The 16676-nt window shown below is 41.4% G+C and overlaps 1 protein-coding gene across 4 annotated transcripts in view; it reads left to right on the top strand.

The window, feature by feature from the left end:
- LOC311582165 (cytochrome b5 reductase 4) overlaps nt 1–16676 on the top strand; it is a 62765-nt gene that overhangs the window by 21453 nt on the left and 24636 nt on the right. For 2 of the 4 annotated variants that reach the window (XM_084754968.1, XM_084754965.1), the window contains exons 5-10: nt 2700–2732; nt 5979–6039; nt 7573–7630; nt 9929–10022; nt 12931–12963; nt 14154–14276. In XM_084754968.1, the coding sequence (XP_084611094.1) occupies nt 2700–2732; nt 5979–6039; nt 7573–7630; nt 9929–10022; nt 12931–12963; nt 14154–14276 (402 nt within the window). The remainder of the gene's footprint in view (nt 1–2699; nt 2733–5978; nt 6040–7572; nt 7631–9928; nt 10023–12930; nt 12964–14153; nt 14277–16676) is intronic. The other 2 variants (XM_084754966.1, XM_084754967.1) reach the window with 2 other exon arrangements.

Here is a 16676-nt window from a genome sequence, read left to right as displayed (position 1 = left end):
CAGTGTGCCCCTACAGGGAGATGGGCGGTCGAGACAGGAGCTGGGCTGCCTAGCCTGCACGCAGCTAGACTGCTCGTACAGGAAGACCAATACTCAAAAGCATGGCCTGTGTCCTCTGCCTTTGTGCCATGGGCACATACCAACAAGCACACATGTACATGCTTCATACATTTACACACATGAATGAACATATTAACATTATTGTGAGAATTAACTGAAGCAAAATTTGTAAACAGTGCAGGTATGTGTGTGTGAGGGTGTGTGAGTGTGTGAGTGTGTGTGTGTATGTGAGTGTGTGTGAGGGTGTGTGTGTGTGTGTGAGTGTGTGTGTGTGTGTGTGTGAGTGTGTGTGAGGGTGTGTGTGTGTGTGTGTGTGTGTGAGTGTGTGTGAGGGTGTGTGTGTGTGTGAGGGTGTGAGGGTGTGTGTGTGTGAGTGTGTGTGTGTGTCCATGTGTTATGGTTGATGGTAGTGTGGCTAGAAATGCCATTGGTGTTTCTCTGGCCCCCTTTGCTTCACTACTTATTATACTGAGGCCATTCTTAATTTTTTCAGTTTATTTCTACAATTGTTAGATATAAACTAGCATGTGTTGCTATGTTTCACCATGAAAAGATTGTTCTGTTCCAGTGAAAGAGAGCATTCTTGTAATTGACAGGACCTGTGAGGGTGTGGGGGAGCCAACCTGTTCGGATCATGAGCATTTTGTGGTTTAGTACCAGTGATTTGAAATCACTCTCAAGGCATTAGGAAGCAAAAACAAAAAATTATTTACAGAGCAAAAAAAGCAATGTTAGTGAGCCAAAGGATTTTTTCCTTACAAAAAATATTTTATACAATATGTTTTGCTTATTCTTTGATCCTTGTATTCTCCCCACCTCCCTCCCTACCCACTAATCTTTGTGTGTCCTTCCATTTCTCTCTCTCAAAACAAAAAAACAAACAAAAAAGACCAAAGGTTAAGTATGTATAAGATCACAAAAAGTTCATACAAGCAAAACAAACAAAGTGTGGAGATTGTTTTGTGTTGGACAGCTACTCCTGGGCATGGAGTCTGTCCTGGAGTGTGTGTGATGTACCTAGTGATACTACATTGGAGAAAACTGATTTTCCCCCTTAGTCTGTGTCTGTCATTTGCAGATAGCTTCTTGGTTAGGGTAGGATTCCTATGTCTACTTCCCTCTCTCGGTGCTGGAACCCTGTCTGGCCTGAACTTGTGCAGGTCCTTTGTGTTCTGCCACAGTCTCCATGAGTTCACGTGTACCTGTACTGTTGTGTTTGGAAGACATTGTCTCTTTGGAGTCATGTATCACCTTTGGCTCCTATGATCTATGATCTATCCACCTCCTCTCTGTAGAGATCCATGAGCCTTTAGGGGAGGAGCTTAACGCAGGCATCCCGCTCAGGATTGAGTGCTCCAAAGTCTTTGGCCTCCTACCTTCATTCTTGAGGAAGAAGATGGCAGTAGTTTGTTGCCTATTGCAAGAGTCCTTTCAGTTATATAATTATTTTGCTTAGGAGGGGGAAGAGATGATAATTTGGCTTTCTTAGTCATGATCTCTTTGTGTTGGGCGAGTGAGTTAAAGGTGCTTATGGGATTTTAGATTTTTGAAATTAGAAGACAAAGAATTTGAAATCAGAGCACAGCACACCTTTAACTTCAGCACCTGGGAGACTAAGAAAGGACACAAGTTTGAGAGACCCTGAGGGTAGGGGGAAGGGGCCTCATCTTGTGACATCTTTCAGCTTGACATTTGGATATGTTATTTTAGTTTATCATCCTTTAAAACTTTTTAAGCTTGGTTGTAAAACTATACTATCTTGTCTTCAATATGCAGATGGCCAAGTCACTATGAATGTAACATGTATAGAACTCATTATTCTCATGATTGTCACATGGTTCTCCCTGCTGTATGTAGTTTGTCTTATACATGTGTAATAAAATAAAATAAAAATAAATAAATAAATACTGAAAAAAAAACTTTTTAAGCTCCCAACAACTTGCTGAGGGGATTATTTTGGCCATGCCTGTGTAGCACATGTGGTTATTAAGACATATTAGACTTTGGTGAGTTGCTGCCTTCCCTGAAGGAAAATGCCTGTCAAGATTGTTCTGGGTTGCAACTCTAATAACTAATATATGTGTATATGAAAATCTTAAAATATTTGCCTCATTTTGGCAACTTTATGCTTATAACAATATAGACATAGTTATAGACAGACCGACTCATAATCTCTTTGGAGTGTTAACATTTCTATTTTATAGAATATGACCTAATAAATTCAGTTTTCTTTATACTAATTTAGAATATGACATCTCAGACTAAACTTGGGTGTATGTGCTCTTAGGAGAAATAAACTGGGGCTCAAAGGTAGAACCCATGCTTAGCATTTTCAGATCCACAGGCTGATTACCAGCTCTTGAGAGTAGGAGTCAAGAAATTAACTTACCAAGAGACTGAGGCAGGGAACACACACACACACACACACACACACACACACACACACACACCACACACCACACACACACCAGAAGAAGTATAGTCTGACTTACTTGAAACAAAGGCCTTCCATGTCATAGCTGTCTCTGTCCTCGGGCGTAGTTTAACAATAGTGTAGTTGATCAATAAAAATGACCTGATATTCCCTTTAAAGTTATATTATTCTTATCTGACTTCTTCCTTTCCAAATCATCATGCAGCAGACTGTCATGAAGGGAAGAGAGTCTTAAATGGTAAGTCATATACATTAACAATAAAATGACTCAGTCACATGTTTATATGTTATATTGCTTCATAGAATTGTTGGGTATTTAGGTTTTTTTTTTTTTTTTAATGCAAAGGCTGTCTCTGCTTATCCATAGTTAAGGGATTTACTATAACTTTTTTGGAGGCTCCTTATTTCAACTATTACTCCTAAAATAATGGTTTCCATGAAATCTCTGAGCCCAATGCATAAGTGCTTACAGTGACTAAAACAAGAGTAAAGTGGTCTCTTAGGCATGTGAGTTCACGTCTGGTGTTAGGACACAGATTGAAATAGCTTTTAGTCTGCACTGTTCTTGACTGAGCAGCACGGACGTCCTCATGGTTGGCACTGCCCCTTTCACACTCAAGTGTGGTGTGGCGATCAATACTGATTCATGAAATGCATGGGACTCCTCTGGCTGAATTATATCTGTAGATTCATATTTTTTTCCCTCTCTGTTTTCAAAACAAAGATACAGAAATAGAGTTAGCAAGCTAAGTTTTCAGTAGAATTACCTTTTTTTTTTTAAGTGAGAAAGCATCTGTGATTTGCCATTTATGGTATTTGATGTTGTGGTGTATCACTGCAGTAAATGCAGGGCTGATCCTGGTCTTCATCTGATGCTTTACTTTTCTGTGATGCTACAGAAACTACCATCTTCTTGCCTACCACATCTTTACTCACTGTATTTAACATTTTAAGTAAAGATAGCCTTGAATGTGACACAGCACTCTCCAGTATGAAACCATCGTGTGTTCTGACTTGGATTCTGTATAGCAGTGGGGTGTATGTGTATCTGGTATGTGTGTGTGTGTTTCTCACATTTGACTCAACTAAGTCTATGTGGTAAGTCTGTATATGTCCAAATGTAATCTGCCTGCTTTCTGTGCCATTATTCCAACAGCTCATTAGAATCCTGAGTGGGATAGATGAGGTTTGTTTTGCAGTAAGGCTCAGATCCCTTAAACATCATTCTGCTCCCTAGCACTTTGAGAGGAGGAATGCTCTTTTGGACCACCTTGCTTATTTACTCTGCTCTAAGTGGGTTTACCCCACCCCACACCATGTTCCCAGAAGGATATCATGTATGATTTGTTTTGTGCTTTCCTTTGCCCGTGTTGAAATCAGGATAGAGTCTGTAACATTCAGCATTGCTCTCCTCTCATAAGCTGGATCTCTGTGCTGCTCTCCTGTTTTTGAAAAGGTTAGCTGGAAAGGGTCCCTGTTACTCTTTCCTGTGGTTTGTGTCAGGTCCCAGTGCTGACACCTGCCTTACGTCCAGCCTTTTTCTGATCTTACTCAAACCATACAAGATCAAAAAGGACTGGAAATTTAGGAATTCTGTTGATGCATTTTCCTCACAGAGAATTTTAAATTCCAATGCATTTTTTTAAGAGACCACCAAAAGCACAATCTTTTAATAAAATATCTTTCAGTACTTCTCAAATAATGTAATAATGACAATAATTTAATTAATCTTTTTGGTGTTTTCGTTTTAGAAAAAATTAATTCTTTTAGCTCTGGCTTTTGACAAAAGGCCTTGTGGTCACATCTCTGAGGCTTCCTTGGTGGGAAAAGTGTACTCTGTAGAGTTACAGTGGAAGAGACAAGCAAGGCAGGCCTCACCAGCAGTCTAAGTCCAAAAAGTATAGCTGGTTTTCATCTGTGGTTTGTCTTAAGCCTGTGAATACAGGGGAGTTCTGCAAACCTAGCCCAGCTTACCTGGAAGGTGCTTCCCACACCCGCCTCCTGTAATGACTGCTCCTACTCTGGCAGCTCTAAGGCTAACTGTTGACTGTGTTTTCCTGTAGTCACCACGTTGTAGGGTATTTCCTGAGTTACCGTTGTGAGAAAGGGTAGCACAGTTGATGCATTTATTTTCAGAGGTTACTGACAGCAGTCCAGGTTCAAACAAAGCACTGCTCTTGAGGGAGGAAACACTTGCTGCTTGCAGACTTTACAGAGCGCTTCCCTATCGCTGAGCGTTCTGAAATGACTTGACAACCAGTTTCTGTGGCCCTTTAAAAGGCTGTGTTGATGTAGACCCACATGAATGAGTAAAGTGGAAAAAGAACACCATGTTGGTGAGCGGATACTGCACTATTCAAGTACTGTAGTAAAAGGTGTCCTCGGTTTGTACAGCTGTGCTGGCTAGTTTTAAGTCGGCATGACACAGCTAGCTAGAGCCATCTGAGAGAAGAAATCTCAATAGAGAAAATGCTTCCATAAGATCTGCCTGGACGCAGGCCTGCAGGGCATTTTCTTAATTAGTGATTGATTTAAGAGGGCCCAGCTGATTGTGAGTGTGCTGTGCCTGGGCTCGTGGTCCTGGGCGCTGTAAGACTTGTTAGCCTGCGACCATAGAGTCGGGGAGGAGATCCCCTCAGACATGGACATGGGGGTAATAGGGTGGGGGTGGGAGGGTAGGAGGAACGGAAGGATACGAGTGATGGGAGAACAATTGAGTTGTAATCTGAATAAATTAATTTTTAAAAAGGAAAGAAAAAAAAAAAGGAAAGGAAGCTGGATTGAGTGAGCCAGGAACAGCACTGCTGCCTGGCCTTTGCACCGGCCCCTCCCTCCAGGTTCCTGCCCTGACTTTCCTCAATGATACACTGTGCTATGGGACTGAAAGCTGAAATAAACTCCCAAGTTGATTTTGGTTTTAGTGTTTTATCACAGATATAGAACCCCTAACTAAGACAATACCCATTTTGACTAAGGCTAAACATGCATGCATACTATATGGGCATCAGAAATGTAGCCTTTTGTTTAAGAATATACATGGCGGTCTGCAATAATATTTGTAACTGCACTCCCATAATATCTTCAGACCAGGAGTGACCAGAATGCCTGTCGATAAAAGAGCGAATGGATTGTGATAGAGTCATAAAACATAAGACTTTTCAGTATGGAAAGGAACACCTGCTTTATGCACTTAACAGAATGGTTAAAAATCTCAGGAAGTCCCAGCTTTGACTTGCTAGAACTGTGATGTGTAGAAGGATGGACAAAAAAAGCCAAACCAGAAGAAACCATACCTTATGATCCTTTCTGTATAGTATATAGTGCCATTAATACCTGTCCATCAATTTAGAGCTAGTCTGATGTCATAGGTCACGATAAAGAACATGCTGGTGACAGGGTCTCTTGCTTTAGTAGCACATTTATTACTTATGTTTTATATGTATGTGTGTAATGATTAGATAAAATACTGTTTTTCTTTGTGAAGGCATGCTTCCCAAGAGCCAAGGCAAAGATGCACTGCCCAGGGAAGGCCCTAGTTTTCCAAGGTATGCACGCTTTTTTACATTTCAAAGTGAGAGCAGTTCTAAGCAAGCTGGTGAACATTACAGCAAAGAGCCTGGCTCAGGGGTTGGTTTGCCACTCACTGCCGAGCAGTCTGGCTTAGCACACAGACAGCAGCACCTCATTTATCAGATGTTAGTTCCAAAAGTGAATTTTAAATAACTGAAGTCTGATCCATTTTAAACACTTTAAAACTATTTTAAACTATCCTAAAATTTTTTTTCCCTGGTGATAAAATGTATATTCAGAGTAGAAAGTTTAGAAAACGTAGAAAAAGGAAAACCAGTTGTAACCCCATTAACTTTAGACATAGGTGTTTAACCCTGGAGCTCACTGATTCACACAGTGCCTTCCCACACTGCTTTTATAGTACTGGAATTACAGTCTTGTCTTTGCAATATCTTTTGTTGTTAAAATTCTGTGAAAACATTTTTTTATTCCATCACATAACCTTGCCATCATTTATCTCATTATTCAATCTATATACTTATTTTGGTGGAGTTTTTAAAAGTAAATTTTGATGGAAATAATTTAAAATCTCTTAGACACTACTTTCTTTTTGAACAGTTAATGCCACATTTTTGTTCTTGGCACCTTAAATGCACTCAGGGTTCTTTTTTGTTGTTCTTTCTCTCTTCTTCTAGTGTGTGCTGCTCTAACAGCAGCATCCTGCTACACATTTAAATAAGTTTGTGGACAGTTTTGTTAAGGGACCGAGAATGCCTCCATCTAGTTGTCTTTACATAGTTAACCAGTGCTGACTTGATCCACTTTACCTTAACTTCTGTACCAACCCAGTCACCTTGAAGCATTTCTTTTTTTCTTCTTTTTTCTTTTTTTTTTAAACTGGGTGCACACCCGCCACTATGTACGTGTGAAGAGTTTGGCAACCTTGAACATGGGCCCTCACCTTCCACCTCTTTGAAACGGGACCTTTTTTTGCTGTGGTTTGCTGCCACATATGCCAAAGGTAACTGGCCTGTAAGCTTTCAGGGACTGTCCTGCCTCCGCCTTCCGTCTTGGCTCAGGAACACTGGTGTTGTAGACGTACACTCCCACATTAGGCTTTATGTCGGTTGTATGGATTTGAACTCATGTCCTCACATTTATTTAGCAAGCATATTACCACTGGGCTATAGCCCCAGCTTAAGAATGGTTTTCCTTAGCTAGTGATATTTTTATTGTAGAGAAGAAAGGCAATGGGCATGCAGAGTTCTTCCTGCTCCTTAAGACACCTGTGTATTCTGTTACTGCTCTGGGAAAATTTTGGTAGAAAAATATGTAACCTTTATTTTGCCCATTTTGGTGGTTTTAATCAAATACATGCAGGTATAGATATTTTAAAGTTGGAAGTAGATGTCAGCTACATCATGATAACTGTAGTATGTTAAGACCACCATTTAGAACAGAGTTTTACCTGGGGAAATATATTTCCCACTGGATTTTAAACATTGATGGATTTCATGTGTTGTTGTACATCGTTCTGAATATTTTTCATTTCTATTATTGTCTTACAGCTATGACTGGTTCCAGACAGAGTCTTCAGTCACCGTTGTTATATACACCAAACAAAAGGTAAACATGCTGTGGAAAACGAACAGTAAGAACTAGCCGAATCTATTTATATGTGGGTCCCTCTCTTCCTTTCCTGTATTAACTTACTCGTTCTCTACAAGAACTCTGAGGTAGAAAGCACTGTTCCCTACTTTATAAAAAAGGGTTAATTTGTTTGGAACCTAGGTATTCTGGCTCCTGCCTGGCAGATATGCTGTGTAGCCTTTAACACTATTAAGTATTGTGTGTGGTTTCCAGTTAACTCCGCCATAAGAATACATCTTTTGAGGCTTAATATGCTTGAACTGCTGCTGGCCTTCAGGTGCCCCATGTAACAAAGGTTGGGGAGCGCATTCTTTTATGGGGTCTTCAGGTGGCACTTCTTCTGTATGAGGCACTATTAGATGTTTCCAGCTGCATCTCCAATTCCTGCTGAACTTCCACATTTGAGAAACCTTGTGGTTTTAAAAGCGAGTTCTAACAGCTAGAGATTTCCGAGAGTTCAAGCTGCCTTTATAGAAGTGCAGAGCCGGAGCCGAGCGTGGTGGTGCACGCCTTTAATCCCAGCACTCGGGAGGCAGAGGCAGGTGGATGGCTGTGAGTTCGAGGCCAGCCTGGTCTACAAAGTGAGTTCAGGATAGCCAAGGCTACACAGAGAAACCCTGTCTCGAAAAACCAAAAAAAAAAAAAAAAGAAGAAGAAGAAGAAGAAGAAGAAGAAGAAGAAGAAGAAGAAGAAGAAGAAGAAGAAGAAGAAGAAGAAGAAGAAGAAGTGCAGAGCCTCATCTGAGCTGGGGCCTTGCCTCTCCTGCAGCAGTGATTTGACCACTGTGCTAGAGTGGCCAGCCTCTGCCTGATAACAGCTCAGCACACCACTAGTCCTACCTTCTCCTCCCTCAGGCTGTTGTTTCCTTATCCCACAGTCCAAAACCAAGAGATAGGCCCGGAACATCTGCAGGAATCTCAGTGGGGTTTGAAATGCAGTAACTGGGCAAAGGGGAGACTAGTGATGGATGATGCATGTATTCAGTGCATGGTAAAGTGCTAAGTACTACACACTTTTCACTAAGTCTGCATAGAAATTAAAGACTATAGGGAAATGTTAACTCAGAACCCCCCTGTTCTAGCAAGAAATCACACCCAAAGACCTTCAAGGTCTGTGTGATCCTGCTGGAATACAAACACGCCTTTAATTCAGGAGCCAGAGGCAAACAGATTTGAGTTCAAGACCAGCCTGATATAGAGCAAGTATCAAGTAAAGAAAAGCTTAGATCTAGGCATGGTGGTACATGCTTTTAATGCCTTTAATCCCAAACAAAGGTAAAGTTAGTTTGTAGAATCACCCATGTTTGAAAATGATGTCTAGTTGAGTGGCAGAAAAGATTATGAATCAGAGAAGATTTGACAGAATGGGATATGCCCAACTCTCATGAGAAGAGAGGAAAGGGAAGCTACTTAGGCAATTTTACAGAGAGAGGAGGCAGTTTTGCCAGGACAGTAATAGAGAGTTGAGTTGTAGAGAGAGAACTCAGGTGAAGACGGAACGAGCCAGAGGATGAGAAGAAGCCAGAAGATTAGAACAGGTTGCTGAGTTAGTTTGAGGCCAAGCAGAGCAATTCTGGGCTGAGAGGAGCCAGATCAAATAAGTCAGCTGGGAGAGGAGTTTGAGGCAGAACAGCTGAGTAAACCAGCCAGCCCAGAGCTCAGAAAGAACAAGTAAGGTGAGCTCATTAAGCAGTAAGTCTCAGAGGCTGAAAACATTCGAGGCCTGGGTTAGATTGTAAGGAGGCTAGAAGCTTCCAGGACTAGGCCTGGGCCAGCAGAAGGAGATAGTAAGCTTCCCAGACAATTGAGCCAGAAGAATAAAAGTTACTTTTACAAGAGATATCTAAGAAATTCATTTAGTAAATTTTGCATGGGCCAAGATTAGTAGGTGCTGTACTTTTCCAGCATTACACAGTAGTGAAAAAACTAAAATGAAAACAACTAAAGATTTTGATTTCTGGGTCATATGCTTAATTTTTGCTACATTGTTTCTCAAAAAAAAAAAATTCTCCAGCAACTAATAGGTGCTGACCAGCGAATGCTCTATGGATAGTTTGTGGGGTTTCTGACTTCAAGACAGTGACCATGCTATATATTACACAGAGGAGATGTGTCTTAGGGTTACAGTGGTGTTCCTAGAAGGAAGGGAAGAACTGAGAACCGGAAGTGATATTTAGGTTGCTGTGAAGTAGTACATGAAAACTTCACTCATCACCTCACAGATGGGCTTGTTTGGGGCCAGTTCTTTATCCTTCTATTTTTGTTTCCTTTTAAGAATATCAGCTCGGACTCAGTAATCGTTGACCTTCAGGATAACTCCCTGAGAGCAGAGACTGTTATCAAGGACCACTGCTACCTTGTACATATTGGTGAGTGCCTTGTTCCCTTTCACTATAGCAATAGCACGCTCTGCAGTCTAGAAGCCTGTAATACTTATCTGCTGTTGTCACTTTGGGTTGTCATTTCTGATCCTTTTATAGTTATTGTTTCTCCTTCATGCTAATAAAAATGGCAGCATGATCCTCTTTCCAAGTTTAAACAATTAGGAGTCAAATGCCATGTCCATTTTATGACAGAGCCCCTAACCAATCAGATGTGGTCAGAATCCATCATAAAAGGTCGGCCCACCTTTGAAGTCTCTCTTACTCACTATCTATAAATAAGTCCCTGGAGGCGTTTGGTCACCGTCCGAGCATTCCTCATCTTGTCTATCTGTGCTTGGTGTGTATGTGCGCATGCCATGACGTAACACGTGTGGAGGTGAGAGAGCAGTTCTGTGGATTTGGTCCTCTCCTTTCTACCCTTCTGTGGGTTCCAGGGAAGGAACTCAGGGTGTCAGGCTTGCAAGGCAAGCACCTTTACCCACTGAGCCATCTTACCAGCTCTGGCAGCAATGTGTTAAACATAAGAACATGCAGTTGGTTGAACAAAATACAGGTTAAAATTCTCATCACTTCAGAAGTCTGCTCACTACTTTGTTTTATTAATGAGGAGAAGAACCTTTAATTCTGAATTTGGTCAAAATTTACTTCTTTGTTTCTTTACCAGCTCCCTCCTTCCACCCCTCCGTTCTTCCCACCCCCTGTAGCCTCATCCAATAGATGACTAATGTAAAAACTCTAAAGCAGCGTTCACAACCTGTGGCTCGATCTATCTATCTCTGTTCTCACTGTAGTCAAGGAAGGATTTTCCTTCCAGCTGAGTTGTAACTAGAGCTGTTCCCAAAAGGACATGTGATTTTTCAGAGAAGGAGTCCCTAACCATCATAGTTTCCATATAGACACACATTAGGAAACGTAGTTCAGGGGGGCTGTAGCACATCGCGGGGTGACTGTTAAAGGAAGGGGTTTTATACCTCATTGTTACTATAGTGATGCAGAGGAGAAGTAAAACTGGGGAGCTTATATAAGGATTTGGGGAACTTGGCTCAGGTCTATAGCTACTTTCTTAAGATGTTTTTGGACCATTGGACAGCAGCGTCTTTCAGAGTGTGAGACTATTCATAGCCTCTGGTTGGCCTCATGCCCACAGAGGAAAACATACACCTGGCTGGATTCCATGGGCGTCAAGACACTTTGTATGCCACAGGACAGATGAGGTTGGAGAAAGTGGGTATACATTGCGGTGGGGAGGTGTCTCACCTATACATATATAAAAAAGCAAAAATTCCAATAAAAATATACAATTCTACTTATGTACTCAAGCTGTAATTGAGCTGAAAACCTCTTCCCTGCTTTCTAGATTTCATAGGACTAGTAGTGCTGTGCAGGCTGCTGAGGGAGGTGCTCTCTATGACCTACACCTTCAACGTGCCAGGGACTAGTGGCACGGCTGCTGGAGGGGTAATCAGCCGCTCCCTGCTTAGCTTTTAGCATGCACCACAGAAGGGATCCCATGACTGGTGCTGTAAATCTGGCTCAAAACCACACATGCCATAGACTCTATGAAGAAAATTACTACCAATTTTAGCTAAGTAGATATAAAATCAAACTGCTTTCTAAATATCTATGTTCATACTCTACAGACAAGCGACTCTGACCAGAGAAGCTTCTAGTCACAATTAGTGGTGGTGAGTACAGAGACTCATGGCTACCTCAGATGATTAGAAGGACTGACAGATGAGGCCTTAGCCCTAGAGAAGCCATTTTTATTACTCCTCCTAGGGCTCAGGGAACCTTGTGGAAGAGGGAACAGAAGTATTTTAAGAAGAAGCAGAATGAAATTTTATTCTTGAGATGGCATAACCAATGGAATTATAAACTCACAGCCACTGCAGCTACTTGGTCTGGATCTACACAACGTAGGCTTTCTCAGCAGTCATTCCTAGAAGGGGGTTGAAGGTGTGGTAGGGGCTGTGAGACCCTACCCCTTGCTGCTGCAGTATTGCCTTCTGACGGAATGTGAGCAGGTTGTGTACACACTGGTTAACTGATGCATAGTGCCAACACAAAGATCACACAGACAACCGTGGTCTAACCCAGAACGACAGACAAAACGAAAGCCATGATATGTGAGAAAGAGATTCGCAGGGAAGAGGACAGATGGACAGGGGAGGGGGAAAGGGAGAGACGGTAGGGTTGTAAGCAGATTACATTTATATACATATGAAAATGTCAAAGAACAAAACTAATAAAAAAGAAATGACTCCTGGATGTCAGTGCTGCAGTGGAAAGACTGAAACAGTGTGGATTCAGAGACTGGATAATCATGTCGTTACAGTGAGATTTGGAGCAGAGAGTGGTAAAGCTGCATCTTGCATTTTCCTATTCTAGAATAGATAGATGTTACTAAGTACAAACATCCGTCTCCTGTTAATCATGTGTCATAATACCTGGAAAGTGCTTGGTTGCATATAGATTCTCAAAATAAGGCTTTGAGGCGCTGAGTGGTGATTCAACTAAGAGGGATGAAAGCGGGGAAGTGGGGTGGGGTGGGGTGGGGAGCTAAGTTGACTCTGTCTGACCTGTGTGAACAGGGCCCAGGCTGACAATGGGGCCTATGTCCCAGGTGTCGCTGGCTCCCTCTCTTGTCTGCATACTTCTTACTCTGTAATATTGTCAGTCTGGAACGGAAGTAGGTTGACTATTACGCCTCAGCTAACAGGGAGCGATAAGGAAAAATTGAAGAACTGTAAGTAATTTGGAGCATTCATTTTCTTTTAGTCTCGTTTTTCTAGTCTTAAGCAGTTTGAAATGGTACATTTTGAACTTAAAGGTGTAAGATTGATTTTTGTGAATTGAATTTTGGTGGTAATGAAGAACTTTTTTTTTTCCTCAGGGCTAAGCCACGAAGTTCAAGAAAAATTTTCTGGTAAGTACCCAAAAGAAGAAGCAAATTATGCCTATACATAAATATATATACACATACACATATGCATAGGAAGGAAGAAGAAAAAAAGCCAGGCGTTTGTCTTATTTTTTCTTACATGTATTTATTTTCATGTCATAAAATACATTACTTTAAAGTATACTCTGCTTTCTGTCTTTTCCTATTTTCTTTTTCTGTGCTCTTCTTAGTACTTTATTTTTTCCCTTTTCTCTCCTTTGAAAATACTCCTGTCTCCTTTCTGTTACTTCTCTCTGCCCTGCTGCTCACATGCAGGCACACAGAAAGGACACCTTTCTCACAGGATCATGTACACAGGTGGTTGCCGGGGCAGAGCGCACTGAGTGGTGCTTACTGTGCTTGCTCGTGTGCAGTGTGGGTTCCTTGGCAGTTTCTGGTGTCCAGGCTTCTCACACAGGTTACCATGTACCGTGGTCAGCTCTAGACAGTCAAGGAGCTTGATTCTGCTCTGGTGGAGTCTGAAATCAGTGGTCATCTGATTGAATTCTCGCTGCTTGTCTGTTTTAGAGTTCACAGGTTCACTGTGTGGAAGAATAGACTGAGCTGCTGAGCAAAAGTAGAGTTTGTGTATTTTGGCTTTAAAAGCATGTTTACCTCATCACATTTAAATCAGTGGCTAGAGTCTAGGTTTTATTATTGGGCCTGTGTGTGGAGCTGTTCTAGTCACCGAGAGAGGAAGAAGAGCATCTGGAACAACAGAGATCAGCCTTTTGTGTACTCTTCCTGGGTACTGACTCTTCTGAGAGGCCCAGTATTGTTCTAAATTCACTAACATAGACTTCTCAGATTTAACTAAAGATATTAAAAGGGAATACATCAAACTTGGTTTTGTGGGTCCATTCACTGTGACAGTGTTTTTCACGCTGTGGCTAGATCTGTATCTGTGACTGTATCTGGGCCCCTTTGAAAGCCACACATGTGGTATCTGGCCTTGATAAATTGGCTTGAAAGAAGGCAATGTGAATCTAAAATGAACTGGATTTAACATCATATAAAACAAGGACCAATTTTACTAGTGAACAAATCTTACATCTTTGTTAATTGCCAGCATCATTATATTATATAAAACTGGCATAGTGTGACTATAAAAAAATTGGTTCTAAAAATCTTACATTTAGTATTAGTGAAACAAGTGGAATTTCTCTTCTTTTCAGTACAGGTCATTGAGAATATTGGAAAAATAGAGATTGTTCTACAAAAGAGAGAAAACGTTTCTTGGAAATGTCTTGGTCTTCCCCTGGAGAAACTTGATTCCTTTATTCCAAAGAAAGATGCAGGTATGCAGAGCTCTTGTATCTTATAGTTTCTTTAAAGGCTCAAATGGCATCTTATCTATTTTATTTATTTGTGTGTGTGTGTGTTACACACATAATGGCCTGATATGGAAGTCAGGGGACAGTTTGTAGGAGTTGGTTCTCTTCTGCCACGCGGGTCCTGTGGATCAAACTGAGGTTGTCAAGCTTGGCTGCAAGTGCCTTTACCCACGGAGCCATCTCCATTTTTAGAAGAATAACTGATGTTTTTTCCTCCCTGTGTGACCGCTGACTCACAGTACTGTTTGCTGTTTGTTTTGCTGTTTCATACCAGATGCTGTCCTTGATATTTCTGATTCTCAAGTGTCAGCTCATGTTTCAGCTGATTAACAGCTGTGCATGAAGGGCTGGCTGGTTGCCAGTATATTTATTCCCTGTACAGCTGAGTGTTTTCTCTAAGGAAAGTCTGATGCCAATATTTGCAAGTCTCTGGAGAGAACGATATTCTCTCTTGCTCACCATCTTTTTTCCAAAAGCTTTATATGTAAGAAAAGATGCAGTTTTATAAATGTGATTTAGTCTTATCCTTCTGCTCCCCCGTTTTGTTTTTGTTTGTTTGTTTGTTTGTTTTGTTTTGTTTTCCTAGAATACTATGTTAGTTAGCTAAGGTACTATAATGACTACTGACCATGTGGCTTTAAGAACAGCAATGTACATCGAACCCCTACTCTGATCTAGGCAATGGACAGGACATTCTCCACAGTTATGTGGAGAGCAGGGGCTGACTCTGACATGAACTGTGGTGCTCCATATTTGACCACCTCCCCTTGGTGGGGAGGCCTGGTGTCACTCAGAGAAAGAATAAGCAGGGTACCAAGATGAGACTTGATAGCCTATGACCATATAGTGGGGGAGGAGGTCCCCCTCAGTCATAGACATAAGGCAGGGGAATAGGGTGAAAGTCAGAGGGAGGGAGGAATGGGAGGATACAAGCGATGGGATAATAATTGAGATGTAATCTGAATAAATTAGTAAAATTAAATTAAAAATAATAAATCTTTTAAAATGCTAAAAAATAAAAAGAGAACAGAAATGTTTTCTCTTGATTGTGGAGTTTATTGTAAGTCCATTCACAGTATTGGATGGATTAGACACTTCTGAGGCCTCTCTCCTTGGCCTGTGTGGCCTCTCTTGTATGTACGTGTCTCTAGCTTTTCTCTTCTTAAAAGGGAAGCACTCTATACACCTATTTCCCTCACTTTAACTTAAGTACCTTTTAAGTACTTGGACCCCTGTCTCGAATCCTTCCAAGGCTGTGGGTGTTATGGTTCCATTGCTCTAATGGAGAGCACGCAGGCTAATCTAGAGCATGCCTGACCCACAGACCCTGTGCTGCTTTTCTAGAGAGCAGTTTGTACTATCTTGTTCAGACTAGAGAAGTCCATTGCATGACTGTGCTAAGTAGGAGAGAGCTTAAGTGGGGTGGCAGAGCATCTGAGCCTCTTAAACATGCTTAATCAGAAACTTTCCAGTCTTCCTTGACTCTGATGTTAGCTGTGGTAGATCCTGCTAGCCTCAAGGTGTTAAAGGGATTTTTCTATTAAAAGACTGCCATTGCTGCTTTGATTGCTGGCTTAGGATTTCCCTTTCTCAGATCTGCTAACGCAGTCACCTGTTTGCCTTGTTGGTTCCCAAAATTTGTTACTTTCATCTCTCCTGTTTTTTGTCCCTTTGGGATAATACCATAAACAACCCAGCATACACACACAGCCTATTACAGTCATTTAGTGGGTTCAGATAGTAATTCCTAGTATTCATCTAACCATATTTTAATATTTAAAGTTATTGCAAACTATGGAAAACCAAATTAGTTTTTCTGCTGTCATGGTTCAATACAGAACACTTCTGGTCACTAAAAATATGTGGGAATTTCTCCTTACCAACAATTGCCTAGTGGTTATGGTCTAGATCAATTCTTTTTTAAAATATATTTTATTAATTTATTCATATTACATCTCAGTTGTTAGCCCATCTCTTGTATCCTCCCATTCCTCCCTCCTTCCCACTGTCCCCTTACTCCCCTCCCTTATGACTGTGACTGAGGGGGACCTCCTCCCCCTGTATATGCTCATAGGGTATCAAGTCTCTTCTTGGTAGCCTGCTATCCTTCCTCTGAGTGCCACCAGGCCTCCCCCTCCAGGGGATGTGGTCAAATATGGGGCATCAGAGTTCGTGTGAAAGTCAGACCCCACTCTCCACTCAACTGTGGAGAATGTCCTGTCCATTGGCTAGATCTGGGTAGGGGTTCGAAGTTTACTGCACGTATTGTCCTTGGCTGGTGCCGTAGTTTGAGAAGGACTCCTGGGCCCAGATCTGCCCCTAGATCAATTTTTATACTGAAATGAAACTGGTGTAGACCCCACA

Source organism: Acomys minous (genome assembly GCF_964271855.1).
Source record: "Acomys minous genome assembly, chromosome: 13".
NCBI lineage: Eukaryota > Metazoa > Chordata > Mammalia > Rodentia > Muridae > Acomys > Acomys minous.
Note: the sequence above shows the minus strand (reverse complement) of the source record. Positions and strands in the feature narration are given on the sequence as shown.